Source organism: Eumetopias jubatus, unplaced genomic scaffold, assembly GCF_037043125.1.
Source record: "Eumetopias jubatus isolate StellerSeaLion01/CBP00866 unplaced genomic scaffold, mEumJub1_p1.0 scaffold_2, whole genome shotgun sequence".
Classification (NCBI taxonomy): domain Eukaryota; kingdom Metazoa; phylum Chordata; class Mammalia; order Carnivora; family Otariidae; genus Eumetopias; species Eumetopias jubatus.
In genome coordinates, this window is record NW_028274808.1 from 55,914,385 (window position 1) to 55,937,047 (window position 22,663).

Here is a 22,663-nt window from a genome sequence, read left to right on the forward strand (position 1 = left end):
ATTCTTCAGCAAGCGCCCTATGAGCATCCATTTTCACCTGGGAAAGTCTTATAATGGGTTTTAATCTTTATCTAAGTGGTGTTTCCCCATAGATGTCTTTGGCAGAGGAGGCATCATTGCTGTGTCCAAAATATCTCTCCTAGCACCTTGGCAGGTATTTCAGTATTAAGGTTTCAGTGACTTTCTTCAATCAAATTCAGAATCAGGTTGATTTACAAGTTCCTTGACCAACTAGGAGTCCCAAGGTGACCCAAAGAGAATGAGTCTGTTAAATTAACTGTCAACTTTCCCTTCAAATTTCTTTTCAGCTCTCATCCAGCTGTTCTAGCTTAGGGTGAAAGCAGCATGACTAATTTTTCATCTAAGGCTTGTGCCTACATTTCAATTTCCAGGGATCAAACAAACAGACTCTTAATGGGAAATTGAAATTCAGGTATAATCCCAAGGTGAAAAATGAACCAAGAAACTGTGTGGCTCCGCCAGTTTTTTCATTTTGGATGATGTGTCAGGACACTGATAGAGGAAAATAAAAAAAGATAGTGATCCTGAGCTTGAATCATTTCTTATCCATCAGGCCTACAGGAAATGAAATGCTTTAATGAGAAAAAGTGGGTTTTTTTTTATTTTATCTCTCTCCTTTTTTTTTTTCCCCTGTTAGATTCATATGAACAATCAGAGGCTGGATAATTGGCATTTAGGATTGCTTTGGTTATAAATAAATTAGGCCTTTTGCTGACTTCCTTGAATATTCAACACCATATAGGTCAAATTCAGTTTGCAGGAATCTCACTGTTGCTGATGAAACTCTAAATTGCTATGTCCTTGGACAAGGTACTTTTAATTAAAAGCTCAGAGGAGTCTCTGGCCATAGGAGCACCGAGACATTCCTGCTGATTACGATGGCTGGGCAGTCGTCTGTGTAGGTGTGTGTGGATTGGGTGATGCGGTGGGGTATTAGTTGCTGGTCATTTCCTGTCTTAAATCCTACACAGTTTCAATTGATTTCCCCCCCCACATCTTTTACTAATGGACCTTTGCTGGTTCTAGCTGAAATCCTCCACAGTGGTCAATAGAAATCATTCTTTCTGAGGCAGCTTATTGTAAAGGCCATTTTTACTGGCTTTAGCTCCAAGGCCAGGGATATATTTACAATAAAAGTTGATTTAGCGAAATCTGGAAGAATAAGAAGGAGTACAGTATGTGCACACCGAGAACTTTTAGAAACTTTTTTTTTTTTTTTTTAGGCTGGCAATTTATTCCTCATCCACTACTGGACTTTATATCAGACTTCATGGTGAAATAAAAAACAAAATAGTCAAGCTCCAACTGAGCCACACATGTGTTTTCTAGCTTGGATGACTCTTAGTTCTTTCATGTTTCTAACAGTTCAAGGGTGATGTGACAGAGAGGCTTCTTCTTTCCCAACTCTGAGCCATATTGTGAGCATTAGAGATGTTTCATCTGGATAGGAGCTCTGAGTGTTTGAGGGGGTCCTCTGTAAATTTGGGGGGTTATATATTTAGGGCTCTAGACCCGTGCCAGAAGTGGAAAGGAGAACTGGCATTACAGATTCATGAAAATGTCAGGGCACTTGCACTTGAACTGTATTCTTGGGCTGAATAATTTTCTTTCCTCATTTCTTAGCAGTTCTATAATAATTGTTAAACTGTGTGTGTGTTTTAATCTTACTGTATATAGTGTCTTTTCTTAAGATCTTATTTATTAATTTATTTGTCAGAGAGAGAGAGAGAGCACAAGCAGGGGGAGTGGGAGAGGGAGAAGCAGACTCCCCGCTGAGCAGGGAGCCCGATGTGGGGCTCGATCCCAGGACCCCAGGATCATGACCTGAGCTGAAGACAGACGCTTAACTGACTAAGCCACCCAGGTGTCCTGAGATAGTGTTTTTAAGTACTTTTTTCTTTAGTATTTACCTAGCCACTATAAGTACAATAAAGGAGAATGTCTAAACTAAATGAAACCATTTCAAACCTTAAGTTAGAGTGCAGTTGGTAGTATCTAAAATGGCAATTTTAATGCAGTTTTCTAGTTACCTATTTGTCCTCAGCTGTGGTTAAGACAGAATTCAAGGCTATCACTTGATAGGTAAGTGTTACCTATCAAGGTAAAAACTGTTGAAGGGATCTCTTGCCTTTGTTGATTGCAAACTGAATAGAAGGGAGCCACACACTCCCTCTGAAGGAGGGCAGTTCCCCAGGCCCTGCTGGTCCCCAGAAGGCCACCCTCAGTATGCGTACTCACTAAGGAGCGGGGGCAGCCAGTTCACATTGACCTCGCAGTGGGAGTCCAGGAACGTCAGGACTTCTCCTCTGGCCATAGATGCCCCCAAGAGGCGGGTCCGGATGAGCCCTTCCCTTTTCTTGGTGCGAACAATCCTTACTTTGGAAAATCGGGCCATGTATTCTTCTAACTTATCCTTCAAGTGTTCTAGGAATGAAGCAGAGAATGTAGAGAAAGAACACAAAACATTAATTGCAACAGAATTATCCGGGGGTGTTTATGCATTAAGTGTACGTGAATGATGAATCCAAGCTTACAGACATTTTTCTCCTCTCTTCATCTCGAGGGGAGACACTAATAAGATTTTAGACCCACAGGTTTTTTTACTTTGTACTTTCCAAAAAGCTTCCTAAACTGCAAATACTGCCCTTTGTTTGAACGGTAGAAGACACAGACCCACGAGAGCTGTGCCATGAGATTACTGCCAGCCAGCTGCCAAGGGCTTAATCCTGGCCAGCATTCGCCACAATGGGCACTGGCCCTCTGGTTCCCGCTGTGTAAAGTCAGATGAACATTCCAGCATCTGAGCTTTTTTCAACAAGAGGGCTCTTTCCAGCAAAGCCATGTCTAGTTTCTGTGTCTTGAAAATATATGTAAAACCACAAGAAAAAAATTATATCTCTCAGATCAACAAGAACCGAACAGATTTTCCCCCCACGGGGTAATAGCAAACTAATAAAGACGTTCAGTATCTGGCTTCTGATTTGAAGTGTAAAAGTGACTGACTTGCTGTTAAAATTAGATGTGAAAAGGGGAAGGTAGATAGATACTACACAATCATTTTGAACTTAGCTATTTAAGATTAGAAAACAAAAATTTGAGAATGTCTCTTTGCCTAATTAAAAACAAACTGTGGGAACCAAATTGAATCAGATAGTTTATTTACAGAGAGAAAAGATCTCCTCCTGGCTGTTATAAGATATATCAATATCTTAGATCTTTAGTGCCGAATACGTGTGTTTGGTGTCTTTCTGTGGAATTTGTACTCATATAATTTACATCCCGTGCTTTCGCTCTCTCATATCTAAAGCATTAGGAGGGCTTTGCTGGAGTTTCTAACAAGGAACATCTAATAGTCACAGAAACAGAATCTTAGTATGCAGTATGTTCTGTAGGTCCATTTTCAAACTTTCTCTGCATGTGTGCAATCAAAGGCGATATTATTATTAAGTCTCCTCCTATGATCTGTAGCAATAGGGATTCACATAAGGATTTATGATTCCCTTCCCTGCGATCCAATTTAACAGATGTCAGAATTACTCATGTTGGAATTTTATACATAAGCCTTTATTTTTATTTTCATTTCTTCCTATTAATGTTAGTGTTTTAAAAAAAATCTCAAATTCCAGGGCACCAGGGTGGCTCAGTTGGTTAAATGTCTGACTCCTAATTTTGGCTCAGGTCATAATCTCAGGGTGGTGAGATCCAGCCCTGCTTTGGGCTCCTCATTGAGCATGGAGCCTGCTTAAGATTTTCTCTCTCCCTCTCCCTTTTGCCCCTCCCTCTGTTGTGAGTGCATGTGCTCGCATGCTCTCTCTCTTTCAAAAAAAAAAATCTTGGGGGGCCTTGTGCCTCAGTCATTAAGCGTCTGCCTTCGGCTCAGGTCATGATCCCAGGGTTCTGGGATCGAGCCCTGCCTCGGGCTCCCTGCTCCACGGGAAGCCTGCTTCTCCCTCTCCTACTCCCCCTGCTTGTGTTCCCTCTCTTGCTGTGTCTCTCTCTGTCAAATAAATAAATAACATCTTTAAAAAATAATCTCAATTTCCATTTTTTCTGACTGCCCGTAACTAGGCTTTACAAATAGATCAAGTAAAAAATTACTTAGTTTTCTTATTTTTCCTATGAAAGAATACTGGTGGGGTCTTTCACAAGAGTGTTTTAGCACAAAATAGGTTTCCTTCTATTTTGTTCTCCCTGTAATGAACAGAGCTATAGAGATCAGACTACAGAAAGCAAAGATTACAGATTTGGAGTCAGAATAGACCTAGATGGGAGGTCAGTACCAGTGAAATATATGAATATATATAAAATATATTCTCTTACCCTGAATTTCCTCACCTACAATATACAGGGAATTTCTCCTCTTAGAGTGTGGTGGGGTGGGTCCGGCGTTTGGTCAGAGACCTCACAGCGCTTGTTCAGTAAATATTCACTAAGTCAATAATTGGAGACCTCCTAAGTCGTATGTAGTTATGAAGGGAAACAACAGCATTTCTAACTGAAGAAATGCCTTTGAATGCTCAGCCTGAAAGATGAAAAATTTGGAATTTTTATTTCTTGGTGAGATTTTGATAATTCTTCATCTTCTATTTATTGAAAATTTAAAGAATGAAAGGTTTTGGCCAGCAATAAATGAACACAAATAACTTTATGGCCGTATCGCAGGTTCTCAACAGAAAGACTGGCTCCCAAGTGTCTCTGTCTCTTTAAGACAGATGTGCTATGCCAAAGGCCTACCTTCTGCCCCTCTCCTCTTTGCTTACCCCTTCCCTGCTCCCCTCTGTGCAAGCTGCAGAGAAGATTCCAAAGGGCTGCACAACACAGTGCCACCTGTGAATAAGACCGGAGCTTACTAACCTGTTAGGGAAATAAAGCAGAGACCTGCATCTCAGGTGTGCAATCAGAGGCAATGAGTAAGTGGCAAGTGATCAATCCCAGAGCTCTCTATATGCCAGTCTCGAAAGGCTTGCATTTGGTCAGGGTTTCTCACATAAACGTTTAAGAAGATGCCATATCTCGTTACTGTAATTTATTCAGGCTCTGAAATCCTTCTGTCTCTCCAACGTACAAACAACTGTCATTCTATAAGTTTATTTGTAAACTGATTGTTTGGACCACAGAAACATAGTGTCTCCTGGAAACGGTGTCACAACAGTCATTGGGGATGGAAAAGAGTGAACATTTGTTAAACCCACCAAAACAGTGTTTGTTTGTGTTCTTTCATTAAGCCTCACTGTTCTTTGGCAAGTACCACTGTGAGTACGGTCTTGGTCTTGGCGGTCTGGGCTGCAGGTACTTCTTTCCTCCCTGACCCCAAGGTTAACAAGGCCTCTTGGGGAGGACTAACTCTCTGTAGCTGCATATCAAGAAATGGTTCTAGAAGACAGCCACTTCCCAGGTGGTCTAACTTGGGAATCAAAGGGTTGTTGCTCACCTGGGAGTGGTTGTCCCAACTTTGGGTTTAGATTTCCCTACTTTTTAGTTTATACGAAATTCTCTGAAACTCAGCAGAGGACTATCTCTACATGTCTCCTTTCCCTCTATACACTATCGGATTCTGTGTATTTTTCTCTGATCAAAGCTCATTTTAAAGTATGAAAAGAATTGTATGGTATGAATCCACAAAGCACAAAGGGTTTGACCCCAAATAGAGTCCCCTAATTGTTCAAATCAATTCTTTTAGTTTGAACTTTGCAGTAATCATTAAATTGCTTTGCCTCAGAATAATGATCTGGTTGACTGCCCTTGTGAAGGGTCCATTCTCTTTCAGTAGTTCAGACATAATTTCTAATTACCCATGACTCACAATGAAGACAGGTATCATCAGTCTAATTAGCAAATTAGACTCTCATACAGTGGAATTACTGGGGATGGTGGAGATGGCTTTAAGAACATTTTGTATTTCTTTTATATGAACAATTTCTAGATTCATTTCTAAAATATTATTAAAATGATTTTAAACATGGTTTTATAGGATTTCAATTCAAGCATAGTATCTTTGAAGATCCCTTTGGAGCTTTAATTTTAAGTAATGACAGGAGAATTTATGGTATTTTTATAAAGCAGGCAGATTTCTTTAGGGACTATGAGACATTTGGGGAACCAGAAAATATAAGACCACTAGTTAAAACCCACTGAGTGGTATCCTGATGACCTGGACAAGTGAACACAACTTCAAATATGCCAGTTTTTGCCAGGGTTTATTGTGTCATTGTCGGGCAATAGGGAATGGAAAGTTGTACTCAAGTGAAATTTTGGTGTCTTGCTACTGTGAATATTAAATTTAGCAGTTTTCTCAATGAATTTTCCTCTTTTTCTAGAGATTTCACTTATGCTCCATGAACTTATATGGAGAATCTACCATTCACTTGTATATTTAATGTTAGGGGTAACAACTAAACACTAAGAAAATCAACTTCATTGATTTGCACAGTCAAGAGTTGAGGACATGGGTTCTAGCCATGTTGCTGACTGGCCACATGTCTTTGGGTGGGTCACCACACCCCATTTAACCTCATTTGCCTTAGCTATGAGGAAGGAAATATGCCCAAATGGTCTTAAATATTTCTTCTAGTTCTATGATTCTATGGTTTCCCCCTGAATTTTTACTTACAGAGTAGATCTAACCCTATCAAGTACCTAGTTTTTTCACAAAAGCATCCTAATGGTTGGTATTTTGGTGTTTCTTTGGGCTATGTCTCATTTTTGAAAGCAAGAGTCAAATCAAAATAGAGCTAACGCATATCAAAGATTTAGTCAAAAAGCAAACTCCAGGGTATTTTCTTTGGTCAATACAGCATCTGTCTAATCTCCTGCGGTTCACTGTTTGTAAGACTGTTACTGATGTCAAAATAATGATTTTGAAGCACCGTAAGTTCATCAAAGATTTAGGTCTGTTCAATAAGTTATGCTTATTATGTCAGAAAAATATAGTAACAGAGTTTAGACAGCTTTTTAGACTACCTCTGATTAACTGTTCCCGAAGGGACAATCTAGTGACTATCAGTATTATAGAACATGGCCAGTGTGTCCCAAGTGGAGGACCAACCAAAGGCCAAGCAAACAGCTGCCCTGTCTCAGTGGCTTTACTGAGGCTCAGCAGCTTGTTATTCAGCTCCTTCTATCTCCTTTGAATTCCCTAATTTACATCCCAAGGGGAGAGCAAGAGGGGCAAGGAGACTCTATTTATCTGGAGATAGGGATTTCTATATTTAATTATATACCTATGGAGATGAAATGTCTTTGATGTGTATACTTTGGTGTTGGCAAATGTAGTAGAGCATGACTTTAAGATCATATAGAATATGTGCTAGTTGTTATGAGTTTTTTTTTTTTAAGATTTTATTTATTTGAGAGAGAGAGATTGAGAACAAGCAGGCGGAGGGGCAGAGGGAGAGGGAGAAATAGACCTACTGCTGAGCAGAGAGTCTGATGCGGGGCTTGATCCCAGGACCCTGGGATCATGACCTGAGCCGAAGGCAGACGCTTAACCGACTGAGCCACCCAGATGCCCCTAGTTGTTATGAGTTCTGAAATGTAATAGAATATAAATATGTAGTAACATAAATATCTTCCTTTTCTGCTTAATCCTCACAACACAAACATACTGTTAAGTACAGCACTTAGTATTCTGGATAATTTGAGGTTATATCAGAGTGATAAGAAGTACTTCACCATTAGAGAATATATCTTTCTATTTTTTAATCCACTTGGCATATGTCATGTGTATATTTTAACCCAAAGTGGCAATGTTCAGAATAACTCTCTATACAGCAGGGCCTGTAGAGACTTTTTCTACAGTCTTTACACAGAAGAAACACAGGCATACCTCAGAGATATTGGAGGTTGGGTTCCAAACCACCACAGAAAAAACAAAATTGCAGTAAGGCAAGTCACAGGAATTTTTTTGGTTTCTGAGTGCATATACAAGTTTTATTTACACTACACTGTAGTCTATTAAGTAGGCAATAGGATTATGTCTAAAAAAATGTATATACCTAGTTGAAAAATACATTATTGCTAAAAAGTGCTAACTCTTAGTGAATTGTTATCTTTTTGCTGGTGGAGGATCTTGCCTCAATGTTGACGGCTGTTAACTAATTGGGGTGGTGGTTGGTGAAGCCTGGGGTGGCTGTGGCAATTTTTTCTATAAGACAACAGTGAGGTTTGCTGCAACAGTTGACTCTTCTTTCCACAACCCATTTCACCAGAGCATGTGATATTGTTTGCTAACATTTTACCCACAGTAGAACTTCATTCAAAATTGGAGTCAAACCTCTCAAACTCTGCTGCTGCAACTAAGTTTATGTAGTATTCTAAATGCTTTGTTGTCATTTTGATAATCTTCACTGCATCCTCACCAGGAGTGGATTTTATCTCAAGAAACCACTTTCTTTGCTCGTCCATAAGAAAAAACTCCTTATCTGTTCAAGTTTGATCATGGGGTAGTAGCAATCCAGTCCCATCTTCAGGCTCTACTTCTAATTCTAGTTCTCTTGCTATTTCCACTACATCTCCAATTATTTCCTCCACTGAAGTTTTGAACCCCTCAAAGCTATCCACAAGGGTTGGAATCAACTTCTTCCAAGTTCTTGTTCATGTTGATGTTTTGAACTCTTCTCATGAATCACAAATATTCTTAATGGCATCTAGTGAATCCTTTCCAGAAGGTTTTCAATTTACTTTGCCCATATTCATCAGAGGCATCACTATCTATGGCAGCTATAACCTTACAGAATGTATTTCTTAAGTAATAAGACTTGAAAATTGAAATTACTCCTTGACCTATGGACTGCAGAATGAATGTTGTGTTAGCAAGCATGAAAATAGCATCAATCTCATTGCCTATCTCCATCGGAGCTCTAGGGTGACCAGGCACACTGTTAATGAGCAGCCATATTTTGAAAGAAATCTTTCTTTTTGAGCAGTGGATCTCAACAGTGGGCTTACAATATTTAGTAAACCATGTTGTAACCAGATGTATTGTCATCCAAGCTTTGTTTTTCCATTTATAGAGCACAGGCAGAGTAGGTTTAGCATAATTCTTTTTTTTAAAAGATTTTATTTTATTTGACAGAGAGAGCACAAGCAGAGAGAGAGAGAGAGAGAGAGGGAGGGAGAAGCAGGCTCCCCGCTGAGCAAGGAGCCTGATGTGGGACTCGATCCCAGGACCCTGGGATCATGACCCGGCCCGAAGGCAGCTGCTTAACCGACTGAGCCACCCAGGCGTCCCGGTTTAGCATAATTCTTAAGAGCTTAGGATTTGCAGAATGGTCAGTGAGCACTGGCTTCAACTTAAAATCACCAGCTGCATTAGCCCCTAACAAGAGAGTCAGCCTGTCCTTTGAAGGTTTAAAGCCAGGCACTGACTTCTCTCTAGCTATAAAAGTCTTAGATGGCATCTTTCAAGAAAAGGCTGTTTCATCTACACTAAAAACCTGTTATCTAGTATAGCAACCTTCATTAATGATCTGAGCTGGATCTTCTCCATCAGCACTTGCTGAGAGAGAGGGAGAAACAGACTCCCTGCTGAGCAGGGGAGCCCGATGTGGGGCTTGATCCCAGGACCTTGATAACCTTGCACTCTTCTGTTATGGAGATGGCTTCTTTCCCTAAACCTCATGAACCAACCTCTGCTAGCTTCCAATTTTTCTTCTACCGCTTCTTCACCTCTCCCAGTCTTTATAGAATTGAAGAGCCTTGGTCTGGATCAGGCTTTGGCTTAAGGGAATGTGGTAGCTGGTTTGGTCTTCTATCTGGACCGCTCAAACTTTCTCCACATCAGCAATAAAGCTGTTTCTCTTTTGCATCATTCATGTGTTCACTGGGGTATCACCTTGAATTTTCCTTCAAGAACTTTTTTCTTTGCATTGATAAACTGTTAGATTCAAGAGGCCGAGCTTTCAGCCTATCTCAGCTTTTGACATGCCTTCCTCGATAAACTTAATCATTTCTAACTTTTGATTTGAAGTGAGAGACATGTGACTCCTTTGCTTGAACTCTTAGGATTATTAATTGGCCTAATTTCAATATTAAGGAAGGGCTCAGGGAAGAAGGAGTCCCAAGGAGAGGGAGCCAATGGGGGAAGGGCTGGTCGTGGAGCAGTCAGAACACACATTTATTTATTAAATTCACTTTATATGGGTGGAGTTTGTGGCACCCCAAAACAATGACAATAGTGACCTCAAAGATCACTGATCATGTAGCACTATAATAAATATAATAATAATGAAAAAGTTAGAAATATTATGAGAATTACCAAAATATGACACAGAGACACAAAGTGAGCAAGTGCTGTTGGAAAATGGCCTTGATAGACTTGTTTGATGTGGGGTTGCCACAGACTTTCCGTTTGTAAAAATATGCAGTATCTGCAAAGTGCAATAAAGTAAAGCACAATAAAAGGATGTATGCCTGTCTACAGATTTTAAGTCTCTCACTGAGCTCCAGAAAATGGTCAATCTCTTTATTTTCTGGTTGACCACACTAAACCTGTCCCTTTTGATAGCATTCAAATATAGACATTTCACATTATCTCTAGAACACAAAAAATTCAGCCAAGAAAGCAATAACATTTGTGAAGCCATATTCAATTACCTCTATTATGATTTCCACTGGGTTCTATCTCTGAATGTCCTATTTTCTATTCTTTTAACATACAAGGCCTCGGAAGTCATTTGGGAAATAGCTGGGGACACCAAACTTAAATATATAGACAAAATGTATTCCAGCTCATATAAAAAAGAAGAGACAGAATTAGAATGTCACCCTTTTGCAACCCCTAATGAACTAATGGATCAAGCTATCAATGGCTGCTAACGTCACAAAAGAAGCTACAATCACCTAGTATGTGCCTCCTAATGAAAGAACACATCACTGCCTATAAAGTATTCTTGCGAAAAGCACTGAATGAATTTGATCATGCCTTTAGATCTAAAAACCCATTTATAGGAAATAAGGATGGGAGAATATGTCAAATGGCACATCAAGGGAATAATCAGCAAAATTCAAACTATGGGAATTTCCCTGGGGCAAAAAGCTTGATTTCTTCAACAAATAGACTAAAAGGAAAAAGAAAAGAAATGAAAAGAGAATCCTAAAGATTAAAAGATTCTTAAGAAATACAGTGTATCAACCAGTCACACTGAGAGGATCTAATATGAATCCTGATTCTACAATAGATTTGAAAAAATAAAAAGCAGTCTCTGATGTCTGGGAACTGGTCTGATGCTCACAGCAAGGCCATCTTGTCCTTTGGAGGTAACAATCCCGCAGGACATCAACACCCAACAAAGTAACTCAGAGACCATAATAAAGTGAGACAAAAACAAGATCACCATGAAACCTACAAGATACCAAATATCCCCCTTTCTCAGCTATAATGGGTGGTTGTTACTTTTGACCAATTATATTTTTATCAAGTAGTGGAAAGAATTTGAGATTGTTTTCCCCCCAAGAGATTCATTGACTTTGTGCAATCATGGGAGGAAAGAATTGGGGACACCATTCTTCACGAGTCTTTTGCATTGCTGTGTGTTTTGTGAGGGGGGCCATGACTACCATTTGTTCCAGGTTATCTTTTCAAGGATGTTTATATAGCAAATAGATGTGGAAGGCAGAGATCATGTCCTTTCCAGAAACAAAGGGCAGGTTTATTTATAAGGCTTGGAAGGTAGAGAAATTATCTCCGTCTGTATGCTTGCTTCCCATTATAAAAGATTTGAGTTCCTTAAGTTCTAGATTCCTTCACTATAATACACCAAACTGCTCTTGCATCTTCGCACACTGGCCTAGTCCCTGGGTGACCTGGGGGCAAGGGGAATTGACTCAGGCACCCTGATCATCATGTGGCATCCTGTGCTGTCGGTACTAAAGTTCATTGTCTCTGACCCAGGATTCTCATGTCTTTTGCCTCCATTAGACAATGGCAGGCCAACCTGCTAACTTGTAAGTAGAGTGAAATCTCAGATTCTTTGCAGTTCTTTACGGAGGGTTCTTTACAGATTCTTTGCAGTTCTTTACAGAGCCACTGACGAAGGGATCCTAAACACTCCATGGCAGTTTGGGAGTTTGTTGACCGGGGAGTGGAGAGAAATCTAGGGGAAGCAGTTGTTGATAATTACACATGCCAGACCATCCACTTCTGTATCAACTGGGGAATATGAACCTGACTGGATATTAAATGACATTAAGGGATTATTAATTTTTTTTAAGTAGTCTCCACGCCCAACAGGGGACTTGAAGTCATGATCCTGAGATCAGGAGTCGAATGCTCTACCAACTGAGCCAGTTAGGCACCCCCAGACTATCCACTTCTTTCCTTGGCACAGCCTTGCTCTGCTCAGCTGAGCTCCCCCTCCCCCCATATTTCTTTCTTGTCATTTTCTCCTCCAGTTAAATCCTTTCAGTATGGGAAAATATCTCTGTCCTCACACAAAAATGTCAGAGTTAGAAATAGTGAGTTATGTTTACCTGGAGAATTCTGATACTTTTCTCTGAGCAACTCTTAGAACCCTATGTTCCCACATAGACAACAACAGGAATGGGATACATATCAGGGTAGGGTCTTCTCTTGGCAAATAGGTAAGCCTGGATACTAGGCAAGTTCTTTGGGATCTTCTCTTTTTCACTCTTTCTCTCTCAATCTCTCTTTTTCATCCTTTGCTTAAAGAACAATTGAATTATATATTTTAAGAATAGCTTTAAATGTGTACCATATTCAGACCAACACAAAAGAAACAGAATGCCACAACACTTATTCAAATGCCCACCTCACGGCCCCTCATTGAGTAGTAAGCAGCCACAGATCTAGTGCCCATCATTTCTCCTTCTCTATATTTAGGATTGTAAATGAGTTTAAAATCTCCCATGAAATGCTCAAATATCAAAGATTATTTGTATATCTTATGAGTAAAGGCCCCAAAAGTGAAAAAAAAATTATAGGTGTCACCATATATAAAAGGTTTAAGAACATTTTCTGAAAAAACACTGTGTGCATGTGTGTGTGTGTGTGTGTATGTGTGTGTATGTCTGTGTGAGAGAAATCCCCAGATAAAATATTTATTTTATTTGTCATCTTTCATATTTAGAGTATATTCTTTAAAATGATTTTGTAAGATAGTAAATAATAGATTACTTCATGCAAAATATTTTGACATTTTGGTAATAGCCTAAAAACTGCCTATATAATGTATACATATACAAATACCTACACAAATGTAACATATCTGTGATGTAGTTTTCATTTCAGTTCATTTATCCAAATTTAATTTGTATATTCATTACTTATGTCATTTTTGAAAAGTTAATGTATATTTAGCTGTAACAAAAATATTTTAATTCTATTTTTCCTTTTCTGCAGTATTTTCTTAAAGACTTTGAAAACTGGTTTGTCTGATGTTTCAAATATTTCTTAAGTAATTTATACTTAGATTATATGATATTTTTCTAAGCATTTTATGTTTTTCAAAAGTCATGGTAATGGAAGGACTTCTGTGAATGAATAAAAGTAACATAATCTGAATATAATTTATAGTTTGTAATTGTTTGTTTACCTGAACCTAGAATGAGAACTTTGTATTCTAAGTTAGGACAAATAAAATTTACTGTAATGAAAAACTATTTTCTTTATATTATTTCTTCTGGTGCTGTAAGTTCTGCCTCAAAGAAGAAAAAGATATAAATGAAAACTGAGTAAAACTCAGAGGTCTTTTCTACGTAATACTGTTGTTGAGTGTTTTGAACTCACTGTAAATTTATCTATTTCAATACAATGGAAACATCTCTGCTTTTTAGTAATTTAGTAGTTTTATTAGATTTTAAACATTCTGTCTATTGCAAAGAATAGGCCATGTAGTTTAGAAGTTTCCATTTGGACCAACTACATGATAATTCAGTCTAAATGCTCAAATGTAAAAATCTTACCATTAGCAAAATAAACAGTTATTGGTTCAGTATCATACTGTTCGAACCTGAAAATATTTAAGAATTTTGCTGAAGATAGTGTTAGGCTTTAGTCTATAAATGTTAGAGAATAGTTTATTTATTTATTTATTTATTTATTATTTTTTTTAAAGATTTTATTTATTTGACAGAGAGAGACACAGTGAGAGAGGGAACACAAGCAGGGGGAGTGGGAGAGGGAGAAGCAGGCTTCCCACGGAGCAGGGAGCCCGATGCGGGGCTCGATCCCAGGACCCTGGGATCATGACCTGAGCCGAAGGCAGACGCTTAACGATACTGAGCCACCCAGGTGCCCTAGAGAATAGTTTAATTGTAGGAAAAGCATTACGTATAATGCAATCTGTTAAATTAAACAAACCTTACATAAACATTTGAATCATCAATGTTAACATAGGAGAGCAAATCTCTAGGTTCATCTAGATCACCTCTTCCTTTCATCCATTCAGTTTTTAAAAAAAATTGTGATAAAAAACACAGAACATAAAATTTACCATCTTAACTATTTCCAAGTTCACAGTTCAGTCAGTAGGCTTAAATATATTTACATTGTTGTGCAGTCTCCAGATATTTTGATCTTGCAAACTGAAACTCTATACCCGTTAATTAACCATCCCTTCCCTCTTTCCCAGCACTTGGAAACCGCCTTTCTGCTTTCTGTCTCTCTGAGTCTGACTACTCTAGCTACCTCACACAGTGGAATCCTACAGTATTTGTCTTTTTATTAATGGCTTATTTTACTTAGCATAATGTTCTCAGAGTTTAGCCATCTTGTAGCCTATGTCAGAATTTTTTTTTGCTTTTTAGGGTGGAATATTTATCCCTTTTTCTGTCAATGGGCACGTGAGTTGTTTCCACCTTTTGGCTCTTATGCATAAGGCTGCTATGAACACAGGTATACAAATATCTCTTCCAGACGTTGTTTTCAATTCTTTTGGAAATATACCCCCAAATGGAATTACTAGACCAAATGGTAATTCTATCTTAAATTTTTTGAGATGCCACTGTACTGTTTTCCATCACAGCTGTGCCAGTTTGTGGTCCCACCAATAGCGGGTACCTATTCAGTTTTAAATTCCTTATGATCCTTTTTGTAAGATGCATATTTAAACAAATTGCACTTCAGTGGAATGTGGAGGAACACTGTAGCAAAAGTCTTGAGAGCTACCTAAAAGTCTTGAGAACTATAAAAAAAATTTCTCCAAAGTCAGTCTTTCTAATTCACTCAGTACCAAATATTCCATAAGGAAGTAAAAGTCTGGGTACTGAAAATGATGAATACTTTCAATATAGAGATTGCAGCTATCAAAGTAAGAAAGCATCATAGACACCAAAGTTTCAAGACTCAGGGCACCTGGGTGGCTCAGTCGGTTGATTTCGGCTCAGGTCATGATCTCATGGGTCGTAGGATTGAGCCCCAAGTCAAGTTCTGCGCTCAGTGGGGAGTCTGCTTGAGATTCTCTCTCTCCCTTTGTCACCCCTCCCCCCGCCCCGTCTCTCTCTCTCTCTCAAAAAAATAAATGAATCTTTAAAAAAAAGTCTCGGGGGCGCCTGGGTGGCTCAGTTGGTTAAGCGACTGCCTTCGGCTTGGGTCATGATCCTGGAGTCCCGGGATCGAGTCCCACATCGGGCTCCCTGCTCAGCAGGGAGTCTGCTTCTCCCTCTGACCCTCTTCCCTCTCGTGCTCTCTATCTCTCATTCTCTCTCTCTCAAATAAATAAATAAAATCTTTTAAAAAAATAAAAAAAATAAAAAAAAGTCTCAGGACTCAAATTGTATATGGAAAGCCTCCAGACTTGTTTCATTTCTCTCATTACAATATGGATTAATCGAGAATACCTTATTTAAAAACATCTTTCTTTCCGGTCTACACACTCCTCATGACTATCAAGTGAACACCCTCTGATTTGCGCACGTCTGTGCCACTTCCCCTCTGCACGCCTTGCCTCCTCTGGTATGTGGCCTGCGGGCTGCATCCAATGACCAGCAGTCCTCTTCCTTCTCTCAATTTTCCTTCTGCATGATCAGTTATGTCAGGGAGCTAAATGGCACTTTGCACTTAATTGTCTTAATGAATCCTCTCATATTTACCAATAAATCCTTTAAATATCTTATCTTCTCCTCATTCTTCCAAGAGCACTCACTCCTTATCTTTCAGTGGTTCCCTTAATCTCTCAGGCTGTCAAAAATGCACATTTTGTAAGATATTTGTCTTGAGATATGAGGCAACTACTTTAAAAAGCATGTTTAACAAAGAAAAAAAAAACATCAAAAGAACCAGTATATTTATGCTTTTACCCTCTAAAGTTCTTAACAGTAGAAGTCTCATTCATGTATTTCTCAATTTTCTAGCTACTTCAGCAGCATCTTAATGTATTCTGCTGAATATCAGGTTATGTGATTTTAACACCGTTTTTATACTCCAACATTAATGCTACTGTTAATTATGGATTTACTTGTACCCACACGCACATTCACTGCTTGGCCAAGGAGGCTTTTGTGAACTGGTTCGATTCCTAATGACCATCTCTAAAAGTTGGGACCAAGAGTAAATTTTTCCCATAAAAACAATTAATGAGTTTTTGTAACTTGTTTTTCTAACACAAACTAAGGATGAGAAATGAAAACTCTGACCCTGAACAGTTATGGGATAACGCTATTAATAAGGTGAAGTCACTGCTCCCAGTGAAATCAAATGCGTGTCAAATCAGCATGCTACATGGAATTCACCTCTGCATTTAAGGGACTTGTAAATTCATTTCAGCAATTTTTAGAAAACTTAAAGTGATTAAAAAACAAAACAAAACAAAACAAAAAACCAAAGCTGGGATGCCTGGGACAGGGAGAAATTAATCTTTTGCAAGCAAAAAAGCATAAAATTCAGGTAGAACAAAGAAACAAAGACAAATAAATGAAAATGCCATATACCAGCACAGATTTAAATGGGAGCAATCAAATCTCTGTCCTTTTGAAACAATTCTGGATTTCTTCCAGCTGAAAAAAGTCCTAGTATGATTCATGTATACATGCTAAAAGCCATTTTGTTTTTCTTCAGTTTCCTTAGAAGCATATACTGGAATTACTGGGTGGGAATGTCTCCTGGGTAGAATTACAGGGACCTCAAATTAGCGTGTGTGTGTGTGAGTGATTGAATAATGTCACCAATAACTGCCAAAACAGCCATAAAACCTGTGGGGTTTGGCTTGACTTCACAATAAATAAAGACAAATTGGAAAAATTCCTCTAAACTATTCCTTAGTGTGAGAAAAATGCTATGTCAAAATTTCAATTTAGATGAGACCAGAACTAAATTAAATACCTGGGAATTGGTCCCGTTCCCAAGGCTACCAAAACTCCAAGTTTCTAACAATACTCTTGTACTGCAATATAGAAAGAGGCATGCAGGAAATGGGCTGTCTGCCCTTGTTGAGGAAAATTGACCAGCTAAAGGTTATGTCCTTTCAAGGAATTTCTCCATTTCTTGATAATGCTCTTATATAACAAAAGGGAAAGGGACCATATAAGATATTGTCTTGGTTTAAAGTTTAAAAAAGAAAATATGAAGTGGACCAAAAATGTGTCTTATGTTCTTGGATGAAAGAAAGCAATAGAATAAGCAGCAAAATATGACAAAATAATATATGAACATAATAATAATAATTATGTTAACATTTACTGAGTGCTTATAATAGCTACTCTAAGATCTATTCATGTATTCATTTACTAGATTCTCATTTTACATAGGAGAAAAATTATGCTTATTTACAAATGAGGAAAATGAAAGTGAGAAAGGTTAAGAAATTTGAACTAAGGGGGTGCCTGGCTAGCTGAGCCTGAAGAGCATGAGACCCTTGATCTCAGGGTCATGGGTTCAAGGCCCACGTGTAGAGATTACTTAAACAAACAAACAAACTTAAAAATAATTTTGCCTGAGATTGTATAATAAAAGATTGTCTGGAATATTGAAAATACACAATAAATGTCAGCAATTATGTGTCAGGAGAAAATAAAAGAGTTGAACCCAGATGTATCCATCAGGAATCTTTTAAGTATAAGGGAAGTTGGTATAGGGAATTTCGTGCTTATGTTAGTATTATATAATTATTATAAAAGACCTGGAAAAATTAGGAAAGTGGAAAGAAGGCAGAAAAATCACTAAGGGTTTACCACCCCAAATCAATCACTGTTAATAAGCCAGAGGAAGACAGATACTGCATGGTATCACTTATATGTGGAATCTTTAAAAAAATGTCAAATTCATAGAAACAGAGAGTAGAAAAGTAATGGCCAGGGCTTGGGGGTAGGGGAAATAGGGAGAGATTGGTAAAAAGGCACACACTTTTAGTTATAAGATGAATGAGGTCTGAAGATCTCATGTAAGACACGGTGACTATAGTTAATAACACTGTTTTGGATCATTGAAATTTGCCAAGAGTGTTGAACTTAAATGTTCTTACCCCCCCAACCACCCAAAAAGGTAAATAGGTGAGGTGATGGATGTATTAATAAACTTGACCGAGGGAGCCCTTTCACAATGTGTATGTATATCAGATCATCATGCTGTATACTTTAAATATCTTACAATTTTATTCGCCAATTATACCTCAGTAAAGCTGAAAAAAAGGGTCAGTCACTGTTCATATTTTCCTTTACTGTTTTGTTGCTTATATTTAGAGCCTACTTGTTCTTTTGAATATAACATTGGAATTTTCCATGTTATCTTGAAGTATTATTTTAAATGTGCCATAATTTTTCCTTATTATTCATTTAGGTTGTTTATATTATTACAGCCATTACTATTATAAATGATATGTAATGAACATTTTTGTGAATAAATGTTTTCTGAATCTATAATTTTCCTTAGTTGAGATTCCAAGAGCTGAAAACAGTGCATTGCAAGGCCTGAGCCTTGTGAGTGAATAAGCTTCACACATTACCTAATTAGAAGACACTGAAAACTCTGTCCTTATTTTCAGTAGAAGTCAAAGAATTTGGAGTGGCCAAGGGGACTTTAATGGTCATAAAATCCATTCTCTGCTTTATTGAAAGAGAACTGAGACCACCTCTCACACCACCAAATTGCCAACGCATCAACACCTCTTATATGCTCTCCCTTTAGATGGAATGATCTATCTGTGCACCCATATAAGGTCATCCTCTGCATTTGTGCATGCAATCCCATCCTTTCTTTTCTGCTTAGAAACATGGCTCCGGTAGGTGCGCCATCTTCCCCTGCATCCTCATTTTTGGTCTTTCTTCGGAGTCACTCCTTCTTCAAAGCAAAATGTTGCAATCTCCTTTTCTTAAAAAGCAAGCCTTCTTTGACCCACACCCTCCTCTAGCTTCTATCCAGTTCATTGACTCCAATTTCCAATAGCATTTATGAAAGAATTGTCTAGACTTGCTATCTCTACTTCGTCTCCTCCCACTGTCTCTTGAATCCATGCCTTTCATTCATGTAGTCAACATGGTCTTGGGGATCTATAAACATAGCTTGTGCTAGATGCCATGATCAGGTACCTTTGGAAACTGGCAAGAATTTTGTTTTGGAGGATTCCCTTGCAAAGACATAGCTCTTATTTAGACTCAGAGTAAAAGGGATGCGAGGTGAAAAGTGTGGAGGTAGGGTAGGGAAGGAAAAAGGAGCTATAACCAAAGAAATGATTTTAGAGTTCACTGCCAGAGAAGAGAAAATGTGTTCTGAGGTATGCAGGTCTAATTGTGAGCACAAAGTACTTTTGTGGTAACCCGTAGAGTTGATTCTAAGATTATACTTCACTGATACATCCAGGAAAGTGGGAATCATGAAGAAAGATACGGTCCTGGAAAAATTCTGAAGTCGTGAAAGCCCCTTGCTTGAGTAATTGAAAGCTAAACTGGACCCAGCACTATGAAATATAATTTGGCCCTCTTCTTCAGGGAATGGAGAAAATGATCTAATAGGTCTTTTCCATCTCTGCTTTTGGTGACCTCTGGTTGTTAACATCACTTTTCCTCGTTATGTCAAAATGAATTGCCTATTTACCACTGAACTCTAGAAAGCATTCTTTTTCTCCCTAGGTAAGATAACAACCTAGCATTTGCTACATGCACTTCATTTCAACTTAATCAATGTGCCAAGGAGTCATTTTAAAATGGGTAATATTATTTCCAGGAAATTTTGCTTACTTGCTGGGTGCATGGTTCCCCTTCACTGTCAAGCCAGAGCTCTCCCAAATTTTAGAAGAAATTCCCAAGTGAATGGATAATATATTTGCAAAATGGGAAGCAAAATGAAATGATATGGCCTTTAAATTGCCAATAACCTCCATTTCAGGGTCATTTATTAGTCCTGGAATCTGCTCAGCCTGGTTTTTGCCATGACAATAAAAGCTGAAAAACAGTGATGCAGGATGACTGCATTTATATTCTACAGTGTTGCATAAATTTCTCTTTTTTGGGCAGGCAGGAGGAATAGAAATTATTTAAATTTCTTACCAAGCAGTAAATAAATGGTGTTTCTTGGAGATTTTTAACACACACATACACACCCACACATAGATACATATATGTCCATATCACTTCTGTCACTAAGAATAAGTGAAAGGTGCCTCATTTCTAATTTACCAAAAACAAAACAAAACAAAACAAAAAAAAAACATTGTTTCCTTCGCAGTCTTGATTAAATGAGGCAATAAATCATATGTCTAAAACACGCCAGGCATCTGCCAAGGCAAAAGTTGGCTCAGAAAGTGACGAGTACAGAATCGTGGAGCAGTAGGAGTTTTATAGTCTGTCGCGGGCATGACAAGTAATGATAAAGGGTAGCATTATGTCTCCTCTACTGATAGTCCAGCCACATATTTTCTACTGTAATTCTTTTGTTTGGCCCTTTTTATCTTCATTTAAATGGGCTGCGTCTCCTTGAGCTGCAGCAAAGACATATATTTTCCTTGCTAATGATGTGTCTCCCATGGTCCCAGGATTATTTTCACACTTGATGAAGTTCATCTACGGAGGGGGGCACAGGCAGTCAGCGTGCTGCAAATGGAGACAGATAAGACTCTGTTTTTTGTACTGTCTGCGGACAGACGAGCCCAGCATTGCCAGAGAGATTTGTTTTTCCCAGTTACCTTATAAAGATCATTTTGCCTGTAAATTCTGCCTGTCTCTCAAAATTTGTGTTAGACCAAATCCCTGGTTTTGAATCTGAGGCTGCACTTCCTAGTCATCTCATTAGGTTAAGAATAAACAAATGCAAATTAAAAGCTATTAAAAATTTAATTACTTAAGCTAAATATGAACGAGTTGTGGTCACAGCGAGAAAAGCAGTGCCTCTCTTTGAACAATCCATGAACAAATGAAATGTAAGAGAAATGTGGTGCGAGGTACTAACACAGTGAACGGTGGGAAACAGGGCACCGTCCTCAGAGTTTGGTAGTTTACGAACTCAGCAGGGATATAGTAAATTTTCAGGTGGGAAGATAATTAGTACCTCAAAATCGGGTTCATTTATTCAAAGTGTTTGATATAGATGGGGTCAAGATTCTGAAAGGGAACTTGAATTGCCTGAATAAGATTTACATGGATGAAGACGAGGAAGGAAAGGTGAAGTCTTACGAATGAAGTTATAGAAAGGTGGAGAATGAGAAGTCCTGAGATGGTTTTTATTACAAAACCACAGTGAAAAGGGGCTCAGTGGGTTAAGTGTCTGCCTTCAGCTCAGGTCACGATCTCAGGGTCCTGGGATCGAGTCCCGCATGGGGTTCCCTGCTCGTCAGGGAGTCCACTTCTCCCTCTCCCTCTGCCCTGCTCATGCTCTCTCTCTCTCTCTCAAATAAATAAATAAAATCTTAAAAAAAAAAAAAAAACAGTGAAAAACGAAACCATTGACCAAACAACCGACCACACAACAATCCCTGCTTGGTTAGCCCCTTATTAAAAAAAGGCTCAACGACGCATTATGTGAATCCAGAGGAAACCCCAAAACACTAAAACAAGCTGTGTTCTCCATCTCCTCTTTTTTCCCTTTGGTAGCTATCATTTCCTAAATGTTTTCATTTTCATATTGACATTTTGGGAGCTAGGTAACACAGGCACAAGTGAACTATTTAATACAAGGTGGAAAAAATAAACACACCTCATGCCTCCAGTACTCCATTTCTTCTATCCAGAACTAACCCTTTTGACTAGTTTTTTATCTATATTTTTAGGATATTTCAGTCATTTAGAATTATATATATGTGTGTGTATTATATATATATATATATAATATGAATTTCTACCATAATCTTTTAAACTCTAAGGGGATTTCTTTTGAAAACCTGGCACTATATTGTCCTGCTGGCCAGAGAAATACCCTTCATGTATTTATGTTCATTTTGTACTTCAGACATAATTTCTTTTTTCACCATAGGGTTCTGGTGAATTCTCACGAAATCTAACTAAAAATCATCACTAGAAGAATCATGAAATGTCTCAAATGGTTCTGATATTGTCAAGTTGTCCTGGGAGAGATATCAACATGGAAAAGCCAAACCAGTCTATGGCCCCTGTAACTTGTGCTATGGAGGCCCTATGATCTTTGGCTCCAAAGCTCATGGATGGAAACTTGCCAAGATTTCTAATAAAAATGAACTCCTAGTAAAATGTCAAGTAAATACCAGTATAGCTGAACCCAAAGTCCAGAGCTAAATCTGAATGGGGA

At 38.4% G+C, this 22,663-nt stretch overlaps 1 protein-coding gene across 1 annotated transcript in view; it reads right to left on the reverse strand.

Annotated features, from left to right (window-relative positions):
• The window catches only part of GALNTL6 (polypeptide N-acetylgalactosaminyltransferase like 6), a 1,206,234-nt gene that overhangs the window by 185,838 nt on the left and 997,733 nt on the right, over positions 1–22,663 (reverse strand). Inside the window, exon 5 of the mRNA XM_088019488.1 lies at positions 2,260–2,445. Within this exon, the coding sequence (XP_087875614.1) occupies positions 2,260–2,445 (186 nt within the window). The remainder of the gene's footprint in view (positions 1–2,259; positions 2,446–22,663) is intronic.